Genomic DNA, 25,515 nt, shown 5'->3' on the forward strand with positions numbered 1-25,515 from the left:
GTCCGACATTAAAAAGAGACATCGAAGCTTTATAGAGTCTGCAAACTCAAACATACGACAGCTCTGTACACAGAACGCGGAGTACAGTGAGGGTTCCTTCCTCTCTCTCTCTCCCACACTCGTTTCTCTCTCTCTCTCTATCTCTCTCTCTCTCTCACACACTTGTTTCACTCTCTCTCTCTCTCTATCTCTCTCTCTCTCTCTCTCTCTCAGTGCAGGGGCTCGGGACAGTAAATGTGCTGGGGTCTCTAATAGTCTCCAGCCCTGTGGAGGACAGTGTATGAAGGAGAAAGCAGCTCCTCCACTTCGCTCCCCTTCAGCCTGGCATTGTCCCTGACCTCGTCGAACGAGTACGTCTTCACTATCTTCCCGTTGTGGAAGACCGTGTGAAGCAGGTCCTGCAGGAGAAGACAGACAGATATTTAACGTCATGTAAAAATACTGATGTGGTTATGTGATGTCAGACTGGAGGGTTCCATTATTATTATTCTTACTATTATTATTATGATTATTATTACCCCCCCCGAGGTCCACCTACAGCATCTATTAAGATCTACTGTATCTCTATTACTTTATTTATTTTTTAATGCTCTAAAATTTATAAGCTGCTCTGTTTTGGAAATGACCTCCAGTGAACTCGCTCCTGCGCTACACACTGATTTATGATTTAAGTGCTCTTTATTATGTTCCTGTATGTTTGTATGTATCTGAAATTATTAATCCTCTCTCCTTTCTTCTTTAGGCGGATTCTTAATGTCTGTTTGGCTGGTAAAGTGTTTTTCATACCTGCTGCTTTAACAATGTCTTTTCCCTCAAGATTAATACAGTTCTGTCTGTCTGTCCATATATCTATCCACCTATGTATCTATCTATCTGTCTACCCATTCATCCATCTGTGCGTCTGTCTATTTATCTGTCTGTCTGTCTGTCTATCAATTTATTTATCTGTCTGTTTCTTATTCCACCACTAAATTCTGTGATCTATAGCTGATAATCGAGTGTGTGGGGTTCTGAATAATGTATCTGTTCTCGTCAAAAACAGTGAAAGTTCTGCGTCGACAGTGAAGCTGCGCTTCTGAGAAGCACTTCAGGATTTCGGTCAGTTGTATACAGTATTTTGAAATGCAGTCATGCTGTTATATTCGTATTCACAGCTCAGTAAGAGCTGGTAAATCTGACAGGCAGGGTTATGAGGATGCTGGCATGTTTTAATGTTGTGCCGGTTCTGCTGAGGGAAATTTTCAGGGGGCCCAAACTTCCTACCGGCGCCCCTGGAGACGGACGCAGGTAACTCATCATCAAGTGTTAACAAAGTGGGCAAAACGGTTTAGCCTACAAAGCATTTCTGCTCAGTTGGAGTATAAATCGAAAGAAACTGCTGAGAAGTGATTGTTTTATTTTAATTTTGGTTTGTACATTTAAATATTTTTTCTTTATGTGATTTTAGTTAATAAATACAGTCTAACTGGCTAAACACTCAGTAATACCGGCTTTCATGCTTTTAAAAATAGCTTTGCAGCTACGCCTGTCACACTTGTTACAATCACTATAATTACTATGCCTATATATATATATACACACACTATATTTGACATGATCACACTGAGTTAAGCTAACTGCAATAATTCTCCACAGTCATACTGTGTGTGAATTGGGTTAAATTAGCTGCTTTAGGCTTGCATTTAACAGTTGCACCAATGAATCAAAAAAAGATGAATTAAATATGAAATTAAATATAAATATTATATAAATATTAATTAATTAAATAGTTAATTGGAATTATTTATGTGACATTTAATCGCCAGTTAAAATTTCATAGGGTTATATCATCACACTTCAGATGTTCTATGTGTCATATGTGAGATGAGGTGATGGAAATGACAATATTTAGATGAAAACAAAGCACGTACCACTCCATACTCCTCTAGCTCACCCTTCCCCTCCTCCAGAGTCACATAGTCTCCACCTTGTGTCCTGTGGAGCGACAGGCGACCCTTCTTTGACCTTTTGTTGGGGTCTGCTACAGGATCTTTGAAGACATTTACCTGCAGGAAGAGGAATAAAGAGTGTAACCATCAACTAACGGCTCCTTTTCAGGCTGAGTGGATTTTAATCCATGAAAAATTAATAATTATGCAGCTAAATAATGGAGAGGATGCTATAAATAGTTTTACAAATGGTAAAGAATGACAGTCGTTCAGTTTGAAACGCTGGGAGAAGTTCAGTTTCAGGTTCAAGGTCACCAAAATACGTAGCTCGACATTGTAACTCGACACTGAATTCATGAAAAACAGTTTTAACCACAACCAAAGCATTAATCAATGCTGAAATAAAGCGCTTCGCTAAGACGAGGAGGCCTCACCCCGAGTCCGTTTGTCACCACGTAGCTGCACTTGAAGGAGCAGTTGAGAAGATCTCGGGTTAGTTTCTGCAGAAGAGCACCTCCCGATCCAAACGCAATGTTCTCGATGCTCCACCTGTGCTCCTTCATCCCTTCCACTATCTACAGAACAGACAAATAAATAAAACAATCAAACCCCATAATGATAATGACAATAATTATAATAATAATAATAATAATAATAATAGCTTGAAAATGAAGCTGGACCTCCTGCAAAGTGTTGATGTCGACCCCGTCGCCCTGAATAACCCGAATGTAGGGTGGAAGCACTTTGTAGCCCTTAGAGTTCTCGATGGGAGGAAACTTCTTCCCCAAAATCTCCAGGACCTGTGGAATTAGACAGTGATGGTCATTTAAGGGAGTTTTCACACCCAGTAAGCTTGGTTCTATTAAAGATGCAGTGTGTAAGATTTGGTGTCATCTAGTGGTGAGGATGCAGATTGCACCCAGCTGAATCCCCCTCCCTCACCCCTCCCTTTCTAAGCATGTAGCAGAACCTACGGTGGACATCAAGTTTTCTGCCGTCGTCTGTCCCGATTTCGTTTTTCTTCCTGTGTTCTCTTCTCTGTCGGTGAGGATTCTCCCTCTCTCGCTTTTTCTTGTGCTAAATAATAAGTTTGATCCTCCTTTTGTCAAAATTTGGGTTCTCAAACTTCTCACTACACAAAATGTTCAGGAGCTCCGGCAGCAACCACTGATTCTTCTTTCTATGCCTTCCAATCAGAGCTACAGCACCACCAAATTCAAGCTTCCTCTTCAGTGTAAAAGCATGAAAGGTGCCCTCTAGAGGCAGAGTTTGGTTTATCTGTTCTGGGCTACTGTAGAAACATGGTGGTGCAACATGGTAGCCTCTGCTGAAGAGGAGCTGCTGTAGATATGAAGGGCTCATTCTAAGATAATGTAGTTACAGGTGATTAAACACTGATGAGAACATGGCTTTGTTACTATATTCCGTTTCTCATAATAGATTCCACTAAATCTCACACACTACATGAGCCCTACTGTGATTACTCTGTTAGTGTGGTTCGTTACAAGTGAGAACACCAACATTTAAACTCTTGTGCACCAGATAAGCAAACCGAGAACCCTAATCAGTCGTGTTCTGCTTCCAAACGGATGCTGGTGCGGTTCTTTTTGAGTGAGAACGGAACGTGGACCACAGAGACATGCATACAGACCATAACACTAAAACTGTCTACTTGACCTTGTTCTAAGGGCTGGGCAATATGGCAAAAATATATCACGATACATCAAGACATTTTCTCATTTTCTCTATCCCACTATATGCTCAAAAAAGATTATCACAATAACAAAACTTACCAAGATAACGAAAAAATATCGTCACCCTGGCCCGCTCAAATTGCCCTATATCTAATTGCAGATATGTTTAATATACTAGAGGTCAACAAGAAGTAATTATAGTAATAATAATAATAATTTTAATAGTAACAGCATTATTTACAGAGCACTCATGGCAGCTCAAAGTGCTTTATAGTCAGGCGATAAAGTTCAACATTGACAGAAGTAATTATGATTATCATATTCAATTAAATATTATACATTAAATTAAATTAACAAGATAAAAAGATAAATATCAAAAGAGAAAAGATGCTGAGGCAGCTTTTTGGTTCTTTGCAATCAAAAATGGGCCAACTTCTCAGTCGAGATTAGACAGGCGACCTCAGTAGATCATTTTAAGAAACTGTTTTTGAAGATTGTGAAAAACAAGTTTTGTTTTTACTTACTCAACATTATCTGGTGTTAGATTTGAGCCAGAATGTATCACATTCGTGAACTTTATCATATTCATGAACATGATTTGAAGGCGTGCATCAGCGTTTGAATGTAAACTTGTAAAGCTGATCAGAAAGAATGAAAATGGACCCCAAAATTACTCACATAACTTGCTTTTTATATTTTTTACTTAATAAATTTACATAAAAGGTGATGTACGCCTTCAAATCACATATCATGGATATGATGACGCTATTATTGTTGTTGCCTATTCTTCTTTTTATTACTACTGTTGTTATTACCTTTTTTGTTTCTTCTTATTACTGTTATTGCCCACAGCATTTTTACAGCTTTTCCATTATCACTAGTGGACATTCATCTTTCATAAGCCAAACTGAGGCAACAAGGCAGCATGTTGTCCATGGAGATGTTAAGAAGAGAGGCTTTACACATCATATAACAGAACATCACTTCTAACGCAGTGCTGAAGGCCACTGCTCAGTTTTACCTTCAGCACCGTGTCCAGCGGGTTCCCCGAGTCCGGCCGCACCACCAGAGGGGCGTCTGCACTCCGCTTCTCAACCAGCGTCCTCAGGTCCTCGCCCCAGATCTTCTCACATGCGTTGTAGATGTCGTAGCTGTCGCTCACGATGGACACGGGCACGGAGGGGAACTGCTTTATGATGTGCTCAAAGGCGTCCTTCTCGTGGTCTTTGCCCCAGGCAGTGATTGTGCTGTGGGGGTTAAAAAGGGAACAGTGTGGATATCAGGGTCAGCGGTGCTGCTACACAGAAACTTAACCAAGTGTTATTTTAAAGGGGGCCTATTACGCTTCCCTGGTTTCCCTGTCCTTTAACGTGTTGTATCTTTTTGTGCAAAGCTCAGCGTTCCCTCCAGAGGGAGAAACTCTCTCCCACAGAACCCACTTTTCTCAGCTGCCTGAAACGCCTCATTGGAATTTCAGCCCTTTTTCTTTGTTAAAGGATGACATCATCTCGTAACACAGTCCTTACTGCCCGCCTACCAGTGAGCTCCGCCCCCTCACACAGCGCACAGCGGCTACTGGAGGAGGAAGAGTGTGTTCAGTGCTGTAGCACGTGGAGAGACGCTGACCGGACTTTCAGGATCCACTCTGGATCAAACTGATTTGGCAGAACCGGCGCCGCTGGAGAATCAGCCACAGCAGAGTTACAGCTGCTCAGGAGAGAAGGGTCTGTCTGCACACTGCAGGACAGGGGTGGAACCTGGAGGGGCGGGACCGCTCTGGAAGCTGACCGGACAGAACAGAGTGGGCGAGCTGACCAATCAGAGCACACTGGGCTCATCGGGAGGCGAGGCTTAAAGACACAGGAGCTCTAACAGAGCGTTTCGGACAGAGGGTGAATAGAGATGGACAGTATGAGGAAAAATGGCGCGTTTTTGGAACACTGAAGCTCTATTATATCTATTCTAGTAGAACCCAAAAATAAAATTATGATCATTAAAAATGAACATACTAGGTTTCCTTTAAATATGAATAATTCTTTGCAAAAACAGAACATAATATTTAGACTGACCTCACTTATCAGTCTTAGCTATGTCAACATTTGCAGTGCAAGTAAAAGTAAAACATTCCTCCCTTCGTTTGTATGAAATTTCTCCATCATGTATAAATGGTTACAAACAGAGCCTTTTGAAAAGAAAGACCCCCAGGCTGGACCACCTACAGGTGAAACAGCCACCGTATCTCAGACTGAGAAAAGCAAGAAAACCAGGTATAAACCAAAATGAAGAAAGTACAGCAGTGAGTACTGAGCCTTATCCCGCCACGACAAAAACAAACGGTCACAAAATGGTCAAACGGACTCTGAGTGAGCTTCTCTCCGTTCTGGACAAGTAAATGGAGCACAGAGAGTTTCAGCTCCTCATTCAGGAGATGGAGCTTAAAGAAAGATTTCAGATTTAGCTCGGATGTTTGTAAGAGGACAAACGAATCGTCACAAATATCAAACAGAGCGCGAATAAAATAATGTCTTTTTTTGTTAAAAAAATCACATCTGGTGTGCAGGATGTTATCAGTTACTCGTGATCGAATAAATTACTATCGTCCTAAAATACTGCACAAATAAATCACACTCGGTGTGTAAGAGCCTTCAGGCTTCATGCGTTCAAGAACAGAAAACGAGTAACTGCTGCTCTGTGCTGAACACTCAGAGCTCTTTATTAACCTCTTAACTGTACAAGTTTTTGCCTGTAATGGCATACCCTAAATAAAAGGGGGCGCTGTTCCCACATACTTTGGGCTACCATCATGATCTTGGTCTCATTTGAAAGGTAACACGCTCACGTTTTTCCCCCACAGTCAGAATAACTGAATGAATTACTCACACAGAGTAACAGAGGCTGGAATGGAGGAGTTTATTTCCGCCTGCTTCACTTTACAGACACCAGTGAGCCACAGCACAACCTGTATCCTGCAGATTTACTAGTGTTTGCTCATTTGGAGCTCATGCTGCAAATGAAACGGTCGTAACTGCTGCGAATAACGGATCATAAAATGGTTTGAATCAAATCCTGAGAGTCTGAGCTTTCTACCTGTATGCTGCATCGTCATATTGCTGGATTTGATCAGATTGGAATCGATTTGATGCATAAAAATTTTTATTTTTAAAGATTTTTAAAACCTGAAAGTGAATGACGGAAGTGCGCCGGTGCTGATACGGTGATCTAGGAAAAGTTAAATGAAGCTTTGAAGCACAACAAATTATGCCGTCAACTGGAGGCTAAACAAATATTAATCTAAACCTGAGCTGAGCCAGATCTCCTTTCGCAGCTTTCAGTTCTTCAGCATCTCTTCCAGCACTGAAGCTGCCAAATAACATTAGCCAACTCATTAGGCGAGCTAGAAAATGTCTGGTTATTTTTTAGTACTTATTGTGTTGCGTTAAATTATAAAATCAAGCGAAACTGACAGACTGCATGTGTTTGCTTGTTATTCATTTATTTATTTATTTATTTATTTATTTATTTATTTATTTAGGAAACAGGTAATAGTTAAACAGTAGTTTACAGTCATCTTTAGTCGAGAGATCCATCTTTTCACTCTTTCCAACACAATTATAAAACGCAAAAAACAAGGTGCTACTAAAGAGAAATAAACAGAATAAATAATTAAATAAACATACTTTAACAAAAGAAGGGGCATTTTGAGAAAATATACTTTCTTCACTTCTCTCGAATTTCAGTTCCTGAAGCCTCATGGAGAAGGTGATTCTTTACATTCCAAATATTTTGTCAATAACATGAAACCCACAAATGTGAGAATTTTTTATGTTAAAAATTACTCTAAAACATTGTTTTATCTTAGTTTCATGTTTTTTCAGTGTATTTTGGTCGTTTTCTTCATAACAAGCATAAAAAATCGCTAATAGCATGCTAATGTCTCGGTAGCTAGCTATCTAACTTTCCCGTTCCACCTTAAATAGTCCAGCAGTTCTGACGCCTGAAGGGCCAGAATGTAACTGCTGCTCCATTTAAGGTGGAACTGGAAAATTAGAACAAGAAGCTGGTGAATATCTGACTTCAGCTTCATATCACTGAAGAATTAGGGGGGGTGATAATAAATAATTGCCCCCCTCTTTGAAGATCATATGATCCCTAAATGTAACTAAAGCCCAGCAGTGAGGAGCTGAACTTTACCCTCCTCTGCTGTCACTGCAGACTGGCAGGGTTGCCTACAGAGCAGCGCTGGTAGCTGTTAATGAAGTGATGCTCTTTTTATTTGAGGGTCCCATTTCAGAGGAAGAGTTCAACCACTACCCTGTAACTCAGTTTCAAGGGGTTAGGGTGACACTCGAAAACAAGGGGTAGGGGTTAAAAGAAGAAATGGGACTGAGCCTAAATATTCCAAATTAGTATTTTGTTTTAATGTTTGTAGATGCTGAATATAGAAGCCCAAAGTTCCCCCAATTAAAAGTGATTTTTGTCCAAAATTCTATGTAAATCTTATACCAGAAAGTATTTACTTTTGCACAGACCCAAAACTAACGGTTCCGATTGGCTTCCTGGGAGCCACTTGTTTGCACTTTAAATGATCTGGACTAGTAAAATAAAATCTTGTGTGCTGCAGAGGCTTTTGTGGTCTGTTAGAAAAGGTTGGGAACCTCTGTCTCTCAGAAAAGAGAACCGAATCTCCATAAGGCGGCCACTAGGGGGCACCACAGTCCGTGATGTGATGTTGCCTGTCTGAGATGCCTGAGATCAAACAGAACGACAGCAAAGTGTTCTTTAATCTCCACTATATTTAGTAAGGGGTTATTCTACATTTTGGAGAGCGACCATGAGTGCTGAGTCTTTGTGCAAAGCTGAGTACTGCACAACAGAGGGCGCCGCCAGCTCTGGCGCCATACCCACAATGCACTTGGGGATGTGAAGGGTGAAATCAGGCGGCAATAACTGCCACAGAATGCAGTGTGTCATCATCAGTCCAGGAAGAGCACACACAGTTTATCTGTGTACAGCCCAAAGGGCCCTTAAAGGGGAATTCCACCCACTTTTTTCAAATTCTCTGCATGAGTAAACAGCTAAGATTGAAGACGTTCAGAGTGGTTCAGAGTGGTTTGGTGTGAAACGCTCCGTTCTAGATAAACTTACCGAGTCAGAACTGTTCACAGTGGTGGTGATAGGAACCAGACGTCCACCTCTAAAAGCTCCCTCACAGAAAGTTCCTACATGAAATGGTTATGAATTCACTGCCTGATGACTGAGACACTGTTTTATGATAGTTTAGAGAACTTAAACTCCATTCATGGTGGAGGGATACATGCAGGGCGCTGTGAGGCAAAATAGTCCCCAAAGAAAACTTATTATTTCAGATTTTCCACTATTTTCCATCATCAACATTCCATATAGACTCAGAAGACTCATGTAGGTTCACTGGTGGTTCTGGATAGTAAATAAAATGTCTATATCTGTGTTGTAGTCATGGCGACTCCTGGTTCCTATCACCACCACTGTAAAGACATCTGAACCATTTCACACCAAACCACTGTGAAGGGCCTATATCATATCAGAAATTTGGAAAATTGGTGGAATTCAAGCTTCATTATCACCTGTTGAAAGCTCACCTATGTTCTGCGGCTGGTACAGAAAACCCAGGCACTGGGTCTTTGGTGCCGTAGTATTTCTTGATGACTCCAATCCCAGCAACTGTGTCTGTTCCTTTGAAGTTTACCAAGTGCGCCGAAGCTCCGATACCAGCAGTCTAGAACCCAAAGTGAGAATGACTCATATGCTCTGGCAGATTGTAATATATACACTGCACCAATATGGAATAGGAACTGTGTGCTGATATTGTTCATGTCTATATCTGACCAATCTGTTACATATACAATTATACATTGTATAAATTGGGACTACATCTATCTGGATAAGTATTACAGAAATATAACATTTATACAAGGTAACAAATGCAGTAAAATGAAAAAAATGAATAAAATTAATATTATATTGCAGCAACCCAGCATCACCTAAACATCCTGCTGTTCAGGTTAATAAACAGGGCTGAACAAACTGGGGAAAATATCTAATTGTGATTTTTTCTGATCAATTTAAATGCAATTATTTTCTATAAATTCATTTCCAAGCCTGTTTTTCGCCAAGAAGAGCATCATATTCACTTTTTCGGGCATGAAGCTTGAACACTGAGTGTGCCAGACTACCAGTTAGTTGTCATGGTTGTGACATCACACATACAGAACATCCACGTTTTTGTAGCTTCTGATTGGTCCAACTCATCTACAGGCAGTGTGTCAGGTTAAATCTCTCCATTTAAAACGTAAAACAACTTTGTTGCTAATGTATTCTATACAAAAAACTGACTGTCTATCTATCTGTCTGTCTATCTATCTATCTGTCTTTCTGTCTATCTCTGTCTGTCTGTCTATCTATCTGTCTGTCTGTCGATCTATCTGTCTGTCTATCTGTCTGTCTATCTGTCTCTATCTATCTGTCTATTTATCTGTCTGTCTATCTGTCTGTCTGTCTGTCTATCTATCTATCAGTCTGTCTTTCTGTCCATCTATCTGTCTATCTCTGTCTGTCGATCTATCTGTCTATTTATCTGTCTGTCTATCTGTCTCTGTCCTTCTATCTATCTATCTATCTGTCTGTCTGTCTGTCTATCTATCTATCTGTCTTTCTGTCCATCTATCTGTCTATCTCTGTCTGTCGATCTATCTGTCTATTTATCTGTCTGTCTATCTGTCTCTGTCCTTCTATCTATCTATCTATCTGTCTGTCTGTCTGTCTATCTATCTATCTGTCTTTCTGTCCATCTATCTGTCTATCTCTATCTATCTGTCTGTCTATCTATCTGTCTATCTATCTCTGTCTATCTGTCTGTCTGTCTATCTGTCTGGCTGTCTATCTGTCTATCTATCTAAATACATCATTAAATATGAGTAAAATCTAAACATCTGAAATTTTTTCAAGCAAAAATCTGCCGATACTGATACGATTCTGATATCATCGTCTATCCCCACTGTAATGTTTCTACTCACCTCCTGTGAAGAAACTCCCCTGTAGCCGAAGTCGTGCAGCTTGTAGTCTAGTCCCTCCAAGTTTCCAGATGTTTCCATGAGATATTTGGCCAGGATCTTCTTCTGCTCACGTGAGTTCGTCGCAACCGTGATTGGATACCAGATCTGAACCAGGATAGTCTGTGCAGAGAGTGAAGACAAAGGCATATTTCTGGAGATGTTGTGGAGACAGGGTGAAGACAACGGCAGAAACACTCTGGATGTAACATTAGACTGCAGTTAGACAGGTTTCTTAATCGTGTAGGCGTCAACCCACACGGCTTACCCACATCAAACAGATCCGACGCAAGTAAACGGCTGTTTGAGGCTGTGAGTTTTATTAGACAAATCCAGTCTAAAATGTCCTCTGATCAGGCTATGGGGGGTGTGGTCTTTTGCTGCCGTGTGCACCCTGTACAGATATCGCCTCACGCATCATCGTCACTCGCTAGAATGTAGAAAGCGTTGAGGCCTATTTACACTAGTAGTACGATTCTTCCCAATAAAAAAGATCATCACGCTGAGGGATGGGGGAAACGGGGGAGGCGGGGGGCCGCCCTGCCCACCCAGAGAGAGCGAGGCCAGCTGTGCTCTCTTGGACTCCCGGACACGGACGGCTGTAGCATCACCGGGGATCAAACTCTTGATTTCTTGATGATCAATCAATCAATCAAACAACCCTTGTTTAATCTTAGAGGTCACTGAGGCTGACCCTCATTTACAATGTTGCTGAGTTGATACAGAACAAGGGACTGATAAAGTGTAAGAACATATCAAATAATAAAAGTAAACTAAAAATGTATTAAAATGACTAAAATAATAAAATAATCACACGAAGATATTAAAATAATAAGAATATGAATAATAATAAATAAACAAATAAATAAATAATAAAATAATGAAAATAAGACAATGATAGTGAGAATCAGTAAACAGTGTGAGGCAGAGTGGAGGTGGTTAGAGAGTAAGAGTTTAAATGACCGAGTGACCCAGCGAGCTGAGCTGTAGTGCTTCCTGTAGTGAGGGTCCAGCTCACTGGTGCTGTAACTAAACGCTGATTTTCCCAGTTCAGTAAAAACCCTCGGTACCTGGATTGTGACCCAACCACTGGAGCAAGATAATCACCATTAATTACAAACATCACTGATCATGAGAGGGCCAACGCTTGCGGCACTTGGGAGCCCGGAAGATGTGATTTTTAAAGTAGAAGAACTTTCATAACGAGTAGGATGTCATTTTTTCGTTCTAAACATGAGAGCAAACGTATTCCTTGAGCAGCAGAGATGAATTTATCATTTTCTTTCATGCACTGCAACTAAACGACTCTCAGTGCACCCGCCGTTCTACAGAAGGTTCAACATGAGCAGCTCCACCGCCTCATGCAGGAGCTGAAGAAGCATAACAAGCTATTCCGAGGATAACAAACATCAAAATAACACTTTTTAAAAGCACAGCGTTACAGGTCTTTAAACAAAACATGGAACAATCGCAGCATCTTTCTGGCATTATTTGAATCTACAGTTACCTTTTGCTTTGTGTTTGAATTTCATGATGAACGGAGCAACAAAAATGGTCAAAATTTACCTGGAAAAAAATCTTCTGACAATATCATCCACTACAACTTAAGGTTTTTTCTTCTTCTGTAAAGTGATATTTTGTTTATACTATATAACATGCATGCATACAAGGACATTTCGCTGCTGTCAGACCAAAACCTCATATCTCCATTTTTTTCAGTTTTTGACATAATTTGAAAATAACTGTTGTCCTTTATATTGTATGTAAATTTCATGATGAATGGACCAAAAGAAACGACCCAAACTACTTGGAAAAAGGTCTGGTTCCATTGACTTACATTAAAAATAAAGTGTGTTTTTTCCTTCTCCTGTAAAGTTGCCATTTCGGAGATACGAGGTTTTGGTCTAACAGCAGCGATATACTTTTGTACTGGAATGCCATGTGCACAAATTACTAGTATCGCTGCTATCTTCTATTTTTTATTCTTATTATTGGTATTAAAGGTGATATTGATAATAGTTCTGGTTAGTTAACCGCAAATCAAGCAGGGTTGTTAAACTATTACGTACATATTTACACACTCCCACCAGACGATTTATCATACAGATACGCCAAAGACGAAACCGATGAAAACAAATCCATCCATTAAATGTACATGCCAAACAATCAGGGTTATAAACATTTAGAAACACATTTCTGAGTGCAGGGGTTCTTTAACAATGTTGCTGTGCAGTCCTGCTGGGAGTCCAGTCTCTGTCCAGACCCCACAGTGCACTCTCAGACCCCCTGAGCCTCGCTTTGTCCCCCTGGCGACTCGAGTGGACACAGCGAGCTGGGAACATGGCACACAGGACCGCAGCAGAATCAACACACCGTGTGTACAGTGCTGGCTGGCCCGCTACAGTCCCAGCCGGACCCTGGCTTAGGGGGCCGTCTGCCAGGGGCTCGGAGCGCCGCTTTGTTTCGGTCCAGCCAGTCAGGTCAATATTATCACACTGCATCTAACCCCGTTACCCTCGTCCTCTCTGCCCTCTCTGCCCCACAAAACCCTCCCTGAACAATCACCACCGCTTCACTTTATTAGGAACACCTCCTCGTTTCTACCCTCACTGTCCACTTTATCAGCTCCACTGACCGTGTAGTCTCACTCTGTAGCTCTACAGTTACAGACTGTAGTCCATCTGTTTCTCTGATACTTTGTTACCCTGTTCTTCAGTGGTCAGGACCCCCATGGACCCTCACAGAGCAGGGACTATTTGGGTGGTGGGTCATTCTCAACACTGCAGTAACACTGACGTGGTGGTGGTGTGTTAGTGTGTGTTGTGCTGGTCTGAGTGGATCAGACACAGCAGTGCTGCTGGAGTTTTTAAACACCTCAGTGTCGCTGCTGGACTGAGAATAGTCCACCAACCAAAAATATCCAGCCAACAGCGTCCTGTGGGCAGCGTCCTGTGACCACTGATGAAGGACTAGAGGATGACCAACACAAACTGTGCAGCAGCAGATGAGCTATCGTCTCTGACTTTACATCTACAAGGTGGACTGACAAGGTAGGAGTGTCTAATAGAGTGGACAGTGAGTGGACACAGTGTTTAAGAACTCCAGCAGCACTGTCTGATCCACTCGTACCAGCACAACACACACCAGCACTTCCATTTAGGTGTGCAGAACATGTGTTTCACTTAGAAAATCAACAAAACATGCAATCTGACCAGCCTATAGCAGTTTAGCCCCGCCCATTCAGCCTACAGCCGTTTAGCCCCGCCCATTAATCCTACAGCAGTTTAGCCCCGCCCATTCAGCCTACAGCAGTTTAGCCCCGCCCATTAATCCTACAGCAGTTTAGCCCCACCATTCATGTTGAAGTTCTAAGGAGTGTTTCAGCCCAGACAGCTTTATGAATGAGGCTCAGTACTGGCCAGCCAATCATGACAGAGCTTATTTACATATGTATCAGTCTTAAAGGCACAGTAACAAAAACAGAGTTTAATTTAGATAAAAAGAGGTTGAAAAATGACAATGTAAAAATGAATTTTGACTGTTTTTGGTACATAAAAGCACAACGTTAAGAAAGAAAAGTGCCTCAGTGGACTAAAAATAAAAATATAGGACGTTTGATGCCTTTAAAGAATAAAAACTTTGTTGTTGTGAAATGCTCACTAGTGAGTTGCAGGAAAAAAAGTAATGTGGATTTAAAACTGGGTCACATCTGTTCGCTTAGTTTGCCAATAGCCATTATATACGGGCCCAAGCAGCGAACATGAGGAGGTGCAGGGCGTGACTTCTGCTCTATCAGCTGCGAAGTGCTGCTGATAAAGAGTTTATGGCAGAGGCTGGTGTAACGTGTCCTTAATAAAATATAATTCCGTATAACAGAGTGTCTACTGTATAACCGGCCGTAATGATCGGATGACTGAGATGCCGACGAACACGCTGAACAAACATGACTTTTGAGTGCAGCTGGACATCTTTAGCAGGAGATTAGCTGCAGCCTGACAGAGCCTATTAGTGCAGAAGGCCAGTGCAGTCACATGCCTATAAAACCAGCAACTATAATATGCCATCATGTGACTCCCACAGATCAGGGATTCCCACTTCCCTTCCCTCGGAGACGTACAAGTCAGAGCGCTCACTGTTCCTGCGGCAGACAGCGAAGATCAGGGCTGCAAAAGTAATACTTTAAATACTTAATTCAATTATTAATGTGAATCAATCAACTCATAATGGAGTGATTGGCTCAAATGTAAAGGGCTGTGATGATAAAATGTTTGGCAATGTTGACAATCTGAGACACTTTTTACCAAGAGCTAAATGACCACCACAGTCATTTTGATGCTACACTGATTTATAACAGTGAAGATGGCGTCTCTGTCATTGTCGTTCCGGGCCGGAACTCCTGCTATAGCGCTATGTAACTTTGGAGGAGCAGCACGAGAACCTCTCGCCAGAACTGCGTAACACTTTACGGCACCACGTCACACCAACAACTCAGCAGCTACAAGAAGAAGCAGCTCGGTATTCCCAGCATGGACATCACGGCAGAGGCTGCAGAGAGACCGAAGAAGACGCTGTCGGAGAAGGAGAGGAAGAGAGAGTGACCGAGCGAGAGACCAGACAGTAAATCTCAGACTGGCTTTTACTCGTAGAAGAGATAAAAGGACGCAGGACAGACTCACGGCTAACAGTCCGTCAGCTGAGTGTTCACCTCTGCCAGTGTTATTTATGAAAGTCTGCGCCGTAGAACTGTAACCTTATCTGTGTCGTTCCCGTTTCTCAGAGTTTTGTGGTTTTTCCGGATGCCAAAAGTCGTCTAACCTCAGTCTCGTTTCAAGGTAGCATGCAAAGAAATAAATTCATCTCACGGCAAGAAGTTTGGTCAGTCTCACACCAAATAAGCCTGGCTTTACTGCTATAGGGACGTTGCTATAATATCCCAGCTGTCGCTAGTTCATTGCTATGGTATCCCAGGACAATGCTAAGGTGTTGCTACCATTGCTACGGTATCCCAGGTGGTTGCTAAGATGTTAGGACGTTGATGTAGTATCCCAGGTGGTTGCTAGGTCACTGCTATGCTTTACCAGGTGGTTGCTAAGGTGTTGCTAGGCCATTGCTACAGTATCCCAAGTACTTGCTAAGGTGTTGCTATGCTTTTGCTACGGTATCTCAGGTGGTTGCTAAGGTGTTGCTAGGTCACTGCTATGCTATTCCAGGTAGTTGCTAAGGTGTCGCTAGGTCACTGCTATTCCAAACCCACCCGAGGTGGTTGCTAAGGTGTTGCTATCAAGTAAAGTAACAAAGAGAAACATCCAAAAACATTTGTCAATACTGACTGTGACAGAATCGGCTCAAACAGGTACGACACTGTAAGTGAACTGCTGGTTCTTTATGGTCAGTGTAAAGGAAGGTACAGAGCCCTGCCCCCTGCATTCTTTACTGGGCAGAACGGAGATAAACAACATCTGGCACCGAGACTGCCAAGAGCACCTCATACTAAGCGGGCTCTAAATTTACCTGCCGCACATCTGCCATACGGTTTCCTAGCCTCTGAGACAAACAACAGTGTTACTAAAAGCAAGTGCATAATGTGAGAAAGCTTAAATGTGCATTAATTAACATGGAAAATATGTAGCAGGTGATAAATAATCATTTTAGCCACAAAACGTGCATTTGGAAAGCTGCAGGGTGGAGCGGTCTGTGTTTACACCGACCTTCAGTCAGTCATTTTATGACCCTCACTTTCACCACATAACTGCCCCCCATCATCCGTCTGCTTGGTTAAGAAGAGAGTGACATGCAGACAGGTTCTAAAACTGTGGTGTTGGTGGTTGTGGAGGGGGTGGTAATACTAGCCAACTGCATCAAACTCAAATTCGGACGAAGCTGAAATCAGCTTCTTATTCAGACTTTTCGTTCCACTTAAATGTGATATTTGCCTCATTACAGAGAAGAACAGGACACTCCTCAATATTCTCAAGCAGCCAATCGGTATGAACTGAATGCCCAGTGTTCACAACCCGCTCAGACAAAAGAGACACGGGAGGTTGATGCTCGCTGTGTCCGAACACTGCTGCTGTACCAAGCATTTGGAGAATACGTGGATAGCCTGATTAGACAAAAAGTGTCTCTAAATTAGTGAAATATAATTTTGTGTCATAATTATCCAAGCAGAAGAAATGACTGCTCTGTCAGCGGTACTACACCGTTCTCTTAAAGCTTATATCTTTTAGCGAGTTTCCTGAAAGCAGCCGCAGCCACCCTGAGATTAACCAGCTGATAGTATTCACTTGTTGTGAAATTGTAATTTTAGCTATGAGACGCACTCAGTGTGATCTACGGAGGACATATCGAGTACTTTGATCTCTTAAGCAACGTTTACATAATGCTATACTTTTATCATCTATATCTAAATAACGAAGAAAGGCAACAGCCTTAATAATCAGCCTGCCTCATCGCCAAAAACTGAAGTCATGACAATGCTTAGTAATGCTGGTAAACTCTAAACGAACCTAGCTGGTCACCGTCTGATTAGACACTGATACTGTTTGTATTCGACTATAAATAGCAAATCATGCAAATAAATCATATTATAATAAATAATAATCTAATAAATTAAATAAATTAAATAAATAAATCACACAGAGAGCCAGTAAAGTAATGCTTTGGATGAACCACCTTTATAGAGATGTGTGTGATATTAGTCAACAAGCACAGCTAACAAAGCTAACCAGATGAAACTAAAGTCGACTTTTTATTTAAAATTTCCGTTCCGCCTTAAATGCTGCTACAGTAATATTTGCCTCATTACAGAGAGGAACAGGACACTCTTGACTTCTCAAACAGCAAACCAGTATAAACCGAATGCCCAGCGTTTACAGGCTGTTACTTCACAATCCGCCCGGACCAAAGAGACACGGGAGTTTGATGTTAGTGCTGGCTAAACGACGCTGCGATAAGGAGAAGTATTTGGAGAATACTTGGAGAGCCTGACTAGATGAAAAAACTCTGTCTGAACAGTCAAATGTAATGAGTGCTCTGCTGGGGGAGAGCAGTATTGTAGCCCTCTCTCAATGTGTGCATCTTTTAGCCCCTTTTCCTCTGTACTGGCACTTTTTCATTCTAATCTAACTTAATTTTTTATTTGATGAACTATCCTAATTTAATTTCTAATTTTATTTTAATGATCTTCTCTTTTTTATTTATTGGGTTAATCGTGTTTTAATTATAACTCTGTATTTTCTCATTTGTAAATCACTCTGACATAAACTAGCGTATAGTCATGATATTCATTTTGCGAAATGTTAGTTTTAGCTGTGAAAAGGACCGAACTCAATGGGCATCACTCACTAATACCTTCCTCAGTGTTTCTTAACTGTGTTCTGGAGAAAACTAAAAAAATGTAAACATTTTAATTAATTTATTTTAAAAATAAATTAATCTTTCTCCTCTCAGGTGGAGAACAGTACTGTAGCCCTCTCTTGATGCTTATCTTCTAAAAGCAAGCCCAATCACTCTTAGATAAACTAGCTTACAGCTGGGGGGCAGTCGTGGGCTGGAGGTTAGGAAACCAGCCCTGTGACCGGAAGGCCACTGGTTCGATCCCCTGAGCCGACAGTACATGACTGAAGTGCCCTTGAGCAAGACACCTAACCCCCAACTGCTCCCTGGGCGCCGTGGATAGCAACTGCTCCAGCCAAGTGTGCTCACTGCCCCCTAGTGTGTGTTCACTAGTGTGTATGTGGTGTTTTACCGCACAGATGGGTTAAATGCGGAGGTGAATTTCCCCGTTGTGGGAATAATAAAGGGTCACTTACATACTTAGAGCTATGGTGTTCTTGTGAAATGGTTGTTTTAACTGTGAAACGTACCATAACTCAATGATCTCTACTGAAGCTTTACTGAGTACTTTGATGTCCTCTTAAGCAACATTACCATAACGTCATTCTTTTATCATCTATATCTAAATAACGAGAAAAGACAACACCTTTAATAAACAGCCTGCCTCACTGCCATAAAGTGAAGTCATGACGATGCTTGGTAATACCATAAAAAAACTCTAAATGAACTCCGCTGGTCTCCACCGATTCTACGGCTGTGCTTTGTGTTCACTCTTTATCCCTTAGGATTAAACTGTGCCTTTAAGACTGATATGTGCAAATGAACTCTGTTCTGATTGGCTGTGCCTCATTCAAAAGGCAGACCAGGCTTATAACTTCAGGTTGAATAGGCGGGGCTGAACTGCTGTAAGCTGAACAGATGGATATTTGTAAACGTGTTATTTGTTCAGGGTATCATACTGAAGAACATTAATTCAAAATATTTTGCCCTCTCCATACAGGCGCTGTACGAGCTGCTGAATGAACAGTATGCTTTGAAACTTTTACAATGTTTACATACTAAATCAAACTCTTATTTTAGAAAATAATCTGCTTTCCCTGACACAAGCCCTTTAAGGTAAACAAAATACAAACGTTTCCAAAAGCCATTGTTGTTTTAATTCCTCAATGTGCTAAATTCAGCAAATAAACAGTAACTGTGTATGGAAATGGGCAGTGGTGTGTCTCTGTAGAGGATGTCTAACCTGTTTTCACTGAAAATGAACAATAACACTGACTAGGGGCGCATAAACTGCTGCGTACACCTGTATGTTAATGTGTTGTTTTTCCAGGTGACGGGCTCTTTAACAGAGAAACCGTTGGGAGGATCATGTAACGGAAGCTCATATTCCCACCTGTCACAGTGACTTGGCTCAGTGTGAAATATGCTGACTCACCCTGAAGCCCAGGATCCACCTGAATGGAGCAGCTACTGTGACTCAGCAGGATTCATCTTAGTCACCATAAAACAGGAAAATCTAATAATAACTCAGCCCAACCCCGTCTCACCCCTCGCCCCAACGCTCAGCGCTACCCTCCACTTCGCATGTTCACGTCTACGTTAAGGGCGTCCTGATTCTTGTTGAGATAAAGGGGAGAAGTGTTACGGCTACACGGCCCTCCAAACTGAGGTTTTTCAGAGGCCTATGAAAACGTCTTGAAGCTTTGAGATACAATATTTATATATAACGCAGTATTTAGTATGATACACTTCAATATAGAATACATAATGTAATATTTAATAACTAAACTACCTCTGAAGTCGTGGTCCTCAAACGTTTTTAGTCCAACACCCCCTTTCAGCATTTTTCTGCCCAAATTTTTTGATTCCACCTTAAATGAGGCAGCAGTTAGCATTTTAAAATCTTACTAATTGTTACTTTTTATACGATTATTACTGTTTTCTGATTGATTGACTATTCAGGTTATTTTTGATTGTATTAGCCTGTATTTTTAGATTTTGATATTTTCTCTTTATGTACAGCACTTTGGTCAACTCTTCTTGTCTCAAACGTGTTTTTTAAAAAACATTTACTTACAATAAGGTTCCCTTTTAGTCTAATCGCTAAAGTAATACAGCTTAACTTTCCTTATTCTGATACAATATTCAAAAATACAAATATTCAGCTGTTGTAGTCTGTGGTAAAGACTGTGAAGCTCTTATCTGGCATATCTGAAACACACTGAATCTGCTAGACAGGTATTATGACACCTGAAGCTCACAGAAAGAGCTCTGTCAGAGTGACTCAGGGTAACGTCAGCTTGGGAGCTTTACCATTAACTAACATCAGATACTCAATCAGCTATATTGATGTCCACTCGTGACACACTAGCAGTCAGGCGTTCCATCCTAGACAGCACTCCTGTCTGTGTTTTGAGGGCGAGGCTCCAGACCCAACACTGAAGGGAGGGGCTGTATTTGTTTAGCTGCTGAACTTCAAAAAAGCTAACTTCAGCTAACTTCCGCCGAAAGCTATAACCTTCGTATCACTCCGTCACTCACCTCCACCCAGTTAGTGAGCCAGTAGCATTCCGGATCTGTGCTTTCCACAGTGAAGAGGACGTTCCCACGTGGAATCACACTTCCTTCCGGCACAGCCTTGATCTCGATGGGCAGGTGGCCGTTGTACTTCTATAAAGAAGAAGCATCAGCATCGTAAGAAGTCTCAATGCAATAAAAGGCACTGATATATGAATATTTCAGAGTAATTTAGAGAGGAACTGAAGAGGGAAGCTCGTGACCATAATCCACAGTGTTGACCCCTTTCAAACATTATTCCAGCACTTTTTAAAACAAAACTCCGCGTAATTAAACGGCTGATGTAAACAGAGCGGCTCAGGGTGGTTCAGAGTGGTTTGGTGTGAAATGCTCTGAAACATCACTGCCTGATGACTGAGACACTGTTTTATGATAGTTTAGAGAACTTAAACTCCATTCATGGTGGAGGGATACATGCAGGGCGCTGTGAGGCAAAATAGTCCCCAAAGAAAACTTATTATTTCAGATTTTCCACTATTTTCCATCATCAACATTCCATATAAACTCAGAAGACTCATGTAGGTTCATGAGTCCTGTGATGCTTTAATTAATGCATTTACTTCTTCCTTTAATTTACATTTATCTGCCTCAGTCCAGCGCACCCACTCACAATTTGCTTGTTGTGACACAACATGACTGTTCAGGCTGGGTAATGATGATACATATCATTATCATGATAAATTATGTCACGGTATGCTTTTCTGAACATATCGTGTATATTGTCAGTGCTTGTAGACACTGACCAACTGCAGGTTTCATTATAAAGAGAGCAAAATTAGTCACGTTTAACTGGACTAAGTGCCAAATACTAAATAAAGATCACTGTTCTTAATTTTTAATAGTATTTTTTATAAAATGTAGCACTACTGGCTCTTTCTTCTCTGTTCCAACTAATCAGACGTCTGAAAAGATAAATATAGTGATATACATCGATCAGGCATAACATTACGACCACCTCCTTGTTTCTACGCTCATTGTCCATTTTATCAGCTCCACTTACTATATAGGTGCACTTTGTAGTTCTACAGTTACAGACTGTAGTCCATCTGTTTCTCTGATACTTTGTTAGCCCCCTTTTACCCTGTTCTTCAGTGGTCAGGACCCCCATGGACCCTCACAGAGCAGGTACTATTTGGGTGGTGGATCATTCTCAGCACTGCAGTAACACTGACGTGGTGGTGGTGTGTTAGTGTGTGTTGCGCTGGTCTGAGTGGATCAGACACAGCAGTGCTGCTGGAGTTTTTAAACACCTCAGTGTCGCTGCTGGACTGAGAATAGTCCACCAACCAAAAATATCCAGCCTGTGGGCAGCGTCCTGTGACCACTGATGAAGGCCTAGAGGATGACCAACACAAACTGTGCAGCAGCAGATGAGCTATTGTCTCTGACTTTACATCTACAAGGTGGACCGACAAGGTAGGAGTGTCTAATAGAGTGGACAGTGAGTGGACACAGTGTTTAAAAACTCCAGCAGCACTGCTGATAAAATGGACAATGAGCGTAGAAACAAGGAGGTGGTCATAATGTTATGCCTAATCAAATTTCTTTAAGCATCGCAATATTATATTTTTGCCAGATCGCCCAGCTCTAACGACTGTGGAAAATATTTGCTTAAATAACTGCAATTTGGCAATTCTGTAATAACTGTGACAGACCTGCTCTCTACACTCTTAAATAAGATGGTTCTCCCTTTTTATCAGAATAAACAGTTCTGTACAGAACCATGAACACTCAAAAAACATTTGCATGCTTTAAGGGTTCTTTGCATCGTGAAAGCGTTCTTCAGATTGAGGACGAATGTGTATATAGAATGGATCTATATAGAATCTTTTTGAAAATGGTTCTATATAGCTCCAAAAAAGATTGTTCTATTGGTACAAGATAGACATCGTAATAATAGTACCACTTTTTTGTGCCATGCTTCAATCTGAAGAACCACTTAAGCATGCAAATTGTTCTTTGAGTGTTCATGATTCTATATGTCTTTACTAAAGAACCCTTGAAGTACCACCTTTTTTAAGAGTGTAGAATCTACCACATGGACGTGAGGACCACGGGGAAGCCTGTGCCCCCGGTTGGTGATTTTCCTGTTACCTCGAGAATGTAGTTCCAGCCTTTCTCGTTGAACACGTCATCCTGAAAGTGTTCTCGGTACACCTCCTTGGCCTCCTGAATCTTCTCAGGGGTGACGACTTTCCCTGCAGGCCAGGAAAAAGGACAGAGAGGACAGTCAATCGCTCATTATTCAGACCACTAAATATGATAAAGGTGACGTGAAAGGGAGGGACGGCGGTGGAGTGAGGGACGGTGAGCGGATCTGCATTAGAGGTCTATGCAGGACTGTTTTTTCAGTCCCGCTCCCACAGAAAATCAGACTCGTTTGTCCCACTCCCGCCCGTGCAGCCTGATCAAGATGAACTGACATCCAGTATCTGACACAGTCTATTCACAAACACATCATTCTCTGCTGAACTAACAGGTCAGTCATGGTCATCAGGCTAAGTTTCTCTGTTTACATGCAAATATTTTTGCCAATCCGATTGAATACATCTCGATTACAGATTAAGACAGAGGTGTTTATTCTCACTTTACTCAACAATCTGATGGAAAAATTTCCGTTTACATGCTCACTGCAAGAAATCAGATCCAAAATTATGCGCATGCCTGGAGAACCACTTAGAGTGAACGTTACTGTGACAGCGAACATCACGTGAGTCCAGTCAGAATGAGATGAGCAGCAGTGAGTAGTGCTTGTGTTTTAATCACTTTTGATTTAACGGATTATTTACAGGATTACCCACCTCGATCAATCGGATAGGAATTGTATTCTGAATGGCCTCAATCTGACTAGTCTATTCTGAATGAGGTGTTTACACCTATTCTATTCCGACTGAGCTATTAGTCGGATCATTAACGGATTATTAGGCTGCATGTAAACATGGCTACTGTGAGTAACTTCACCAAACGCCATTTATTCACCATTTAAACACAGAGCAGGGATTAAACCACAGAGCGGTTATTTTTGGTGTTCTGCTGGGCAGCTGTGGCCGTCGGACTGAGGGCTCCGCCGTCTCTGTGAGCTACGAGAATCTATGTGTTGTTCATGTGATCGGCTGCTTCTCAGCTCTTTAGAACGACTTCATTCATTTGAACTCTTTTACTGTTATCATTTCATATTGTTTATATATGTTTTTGTGATCGTTTTACTTTATTTAGCCATGCATCACCCCCCCCCCCCCGCTCCAGTGCACAACTCTGAAAAGTAGGTCCAATCCCATTTCTCCTCACCGCTACCACTCAAACCTACACCTCCATTTTGCGCGTTCACGTCTAGGGGTAGGGGGTCCCGATTCTTGTTGAGATAGAGGGGTGGGGCGAAGTGTTGGGGCTACATGACCCTCCAAACGGAGGTTTTTCAGAGACTCCAAACAGAGAGTTATGAGAAAGAAGGCAGTGCAAAAGACCAAAGAAACCCAGAAATGTGAGAATTTTCTCTGTAATTATGATAACCATCATATTATCTTAGTTTAATGTCGTTTCAGTGTATTTTGGTCGTTTTCTACATAACAAGCATAAAAAAGCTAGTAGTGCTGACGTCTCGATAGCTAAATTTCCTGTTCCACCTTAAATGGTGCAGCAGTTACATTCTGGATCCTCAGGAGTTAAAACTGCTGCTCCATTTAAGGTGGAACGGGAAAATTAGAACAAGAATCTGGAGAATATCTGACTTCAGCTTCATATCACTGAAGAATTAGGGGGGGTGATAATAAATAATTGCCCCCCTCTTTGAAGATCATATGATGCCCTAAATGTAACTAAAGCCCAGCAGTGAGGAGCTGAACTTTACCCTCCTCTGCTGTCACTGCAGACTGGCAGGGTCGCCTACAGAGCAGCGCTGGTAGCTGTTAATGAAGTGATGCTCTTTTTATTTGAGGGTCCCATTTCAGAGGAAGATTTCAACCACTACCCTGTAACTCAGTTCCAAGGAGCAAGTAGACAATCAAAAACAAGGGGTAGGGGTAAAGATAAGAAACGGGACTGGGCCTTAGTTCCGCGCCACAAGATACTGTGGTGGGTCCAATGGGAATCCATGCGAGTGCAGACCTCTAGTCCTGCATCCTGCAGTTATTACATTAAGAGACTCTCACAGGGTTAGGGTTAGGGTCACAGGGCAGCTTTGTCCCTGAAAGTTGGCGTATGCACATACAGATGCAGTGGCGCATCTTAAAGGCACAGCGTCCTCATAACTGAGGCCAGGACGGGGCGTGTGCTCCTCATGCACAAGAACTGGTTCCCCACACACATCACAGGCCACACGGTCCTTTGTGTTTGCACAGCAGACGTTCTATTGTCTTCCTGCACATCCTTTAACACTTCAAAACAGCCCCCGCCGCCCCACTCTGAGCCACGGAATCCATTACAGAGTAAGGAAACGACAGCCTAGCAGAAATACTGAAGTTACAGTGCAGAGAGAAAAGAAAATCAAACAGGTTTGCAGCAGGAATGCACTGATACCACTGTTCACCTTACAATACAGAACCATCCTAACTCTGATATCTGTTCCCTCTCCATGACGACGTCAGTACGGACTGATTTTAGGACAGTATCTATTCCAGAATAACAGTTCCTAACTTCATAATCTCATCATGAACTCCAGATAAGAAAACAGCATCACACAAACATCCTAACTAGACTGAACCTCCTAAATCCTGTCCTAACTTTAGGATGAACCCCAACAGGGTCCTCACTTCTGTTTAAGGTCCGTTTCTATGGTTTTTAGGCAGCTGTGTCAGCAGCATAGTTCACTACCAGCATAATGAGCTCCATTTATTTCTACTGTAAAACGCTGCTTTCACTGTGAGATGATTTTCTTTTCTAACTCTGCGTTTTAAA

At 41.7% G+C, this 25,515-nt stretch overlaps 1 protein-coding gene across 1 annotated transcript in view; it reads right to left on the reverse strand.

The window, feature by feature from the left end:
- nampt1 (nicotinamide phosphoribosyltransferase 1) overlaps positions 1–25,515 on the reverse strand; it is a 50,981-nt gene continuing 25,466 nt past the window's right edge. Inside the window, exons 3-11 of the mRNA XM_036577781.1 lie at positions 22,717–22,820; positions 20,587–20,715; positions 10,675–10,833; positions 9,241–9,377; positions 4,644–4,869; positions 2,609–2,728; positions 2,363–2,503; positions 1,911–2,045; positions 1–398 (exon numbers count right to left, since the gene is read on the reverse strand). Coding sequence (XP_036433674.1) covers positions 249–398; positions 1,911–2,045; positions 2,363–2,503; positions 2,609–2,728; positions 4,644–4,869; positions 9,241–9,377; positions 10,675–10,833; positions 20,587–20,715; positions 22,717–22,820 — 1,301 coding nt within the window. The 3' untranslated portion in view covers positions 1–248. The remainder of the gene's footprint in view (positions 399–1,910; positions 2,046–2,362; positions 2,504–2,608; positions 2,729–4,643; positions 4,870–9,240; positions 9,378–10,674; positions 10,834–20,586; positions 20,716–22,716; positions 22,821–25,515) is intronic.

Source organism: Colossoma macropomum, unplaced genomic scaffold, assembly GCF_904425465.1.
Source record: "Colossoma macropomum unplaced genomic scaffold, Colossoma_macropomum, whole genome shotgun sequence".
NCBI classification, from domain to species: Eukaryota; Metazoa; Chordata; class Actinopteri; order Characiformes; family Serrasalmidae; genus Colossoma; species Colossoma macropomum.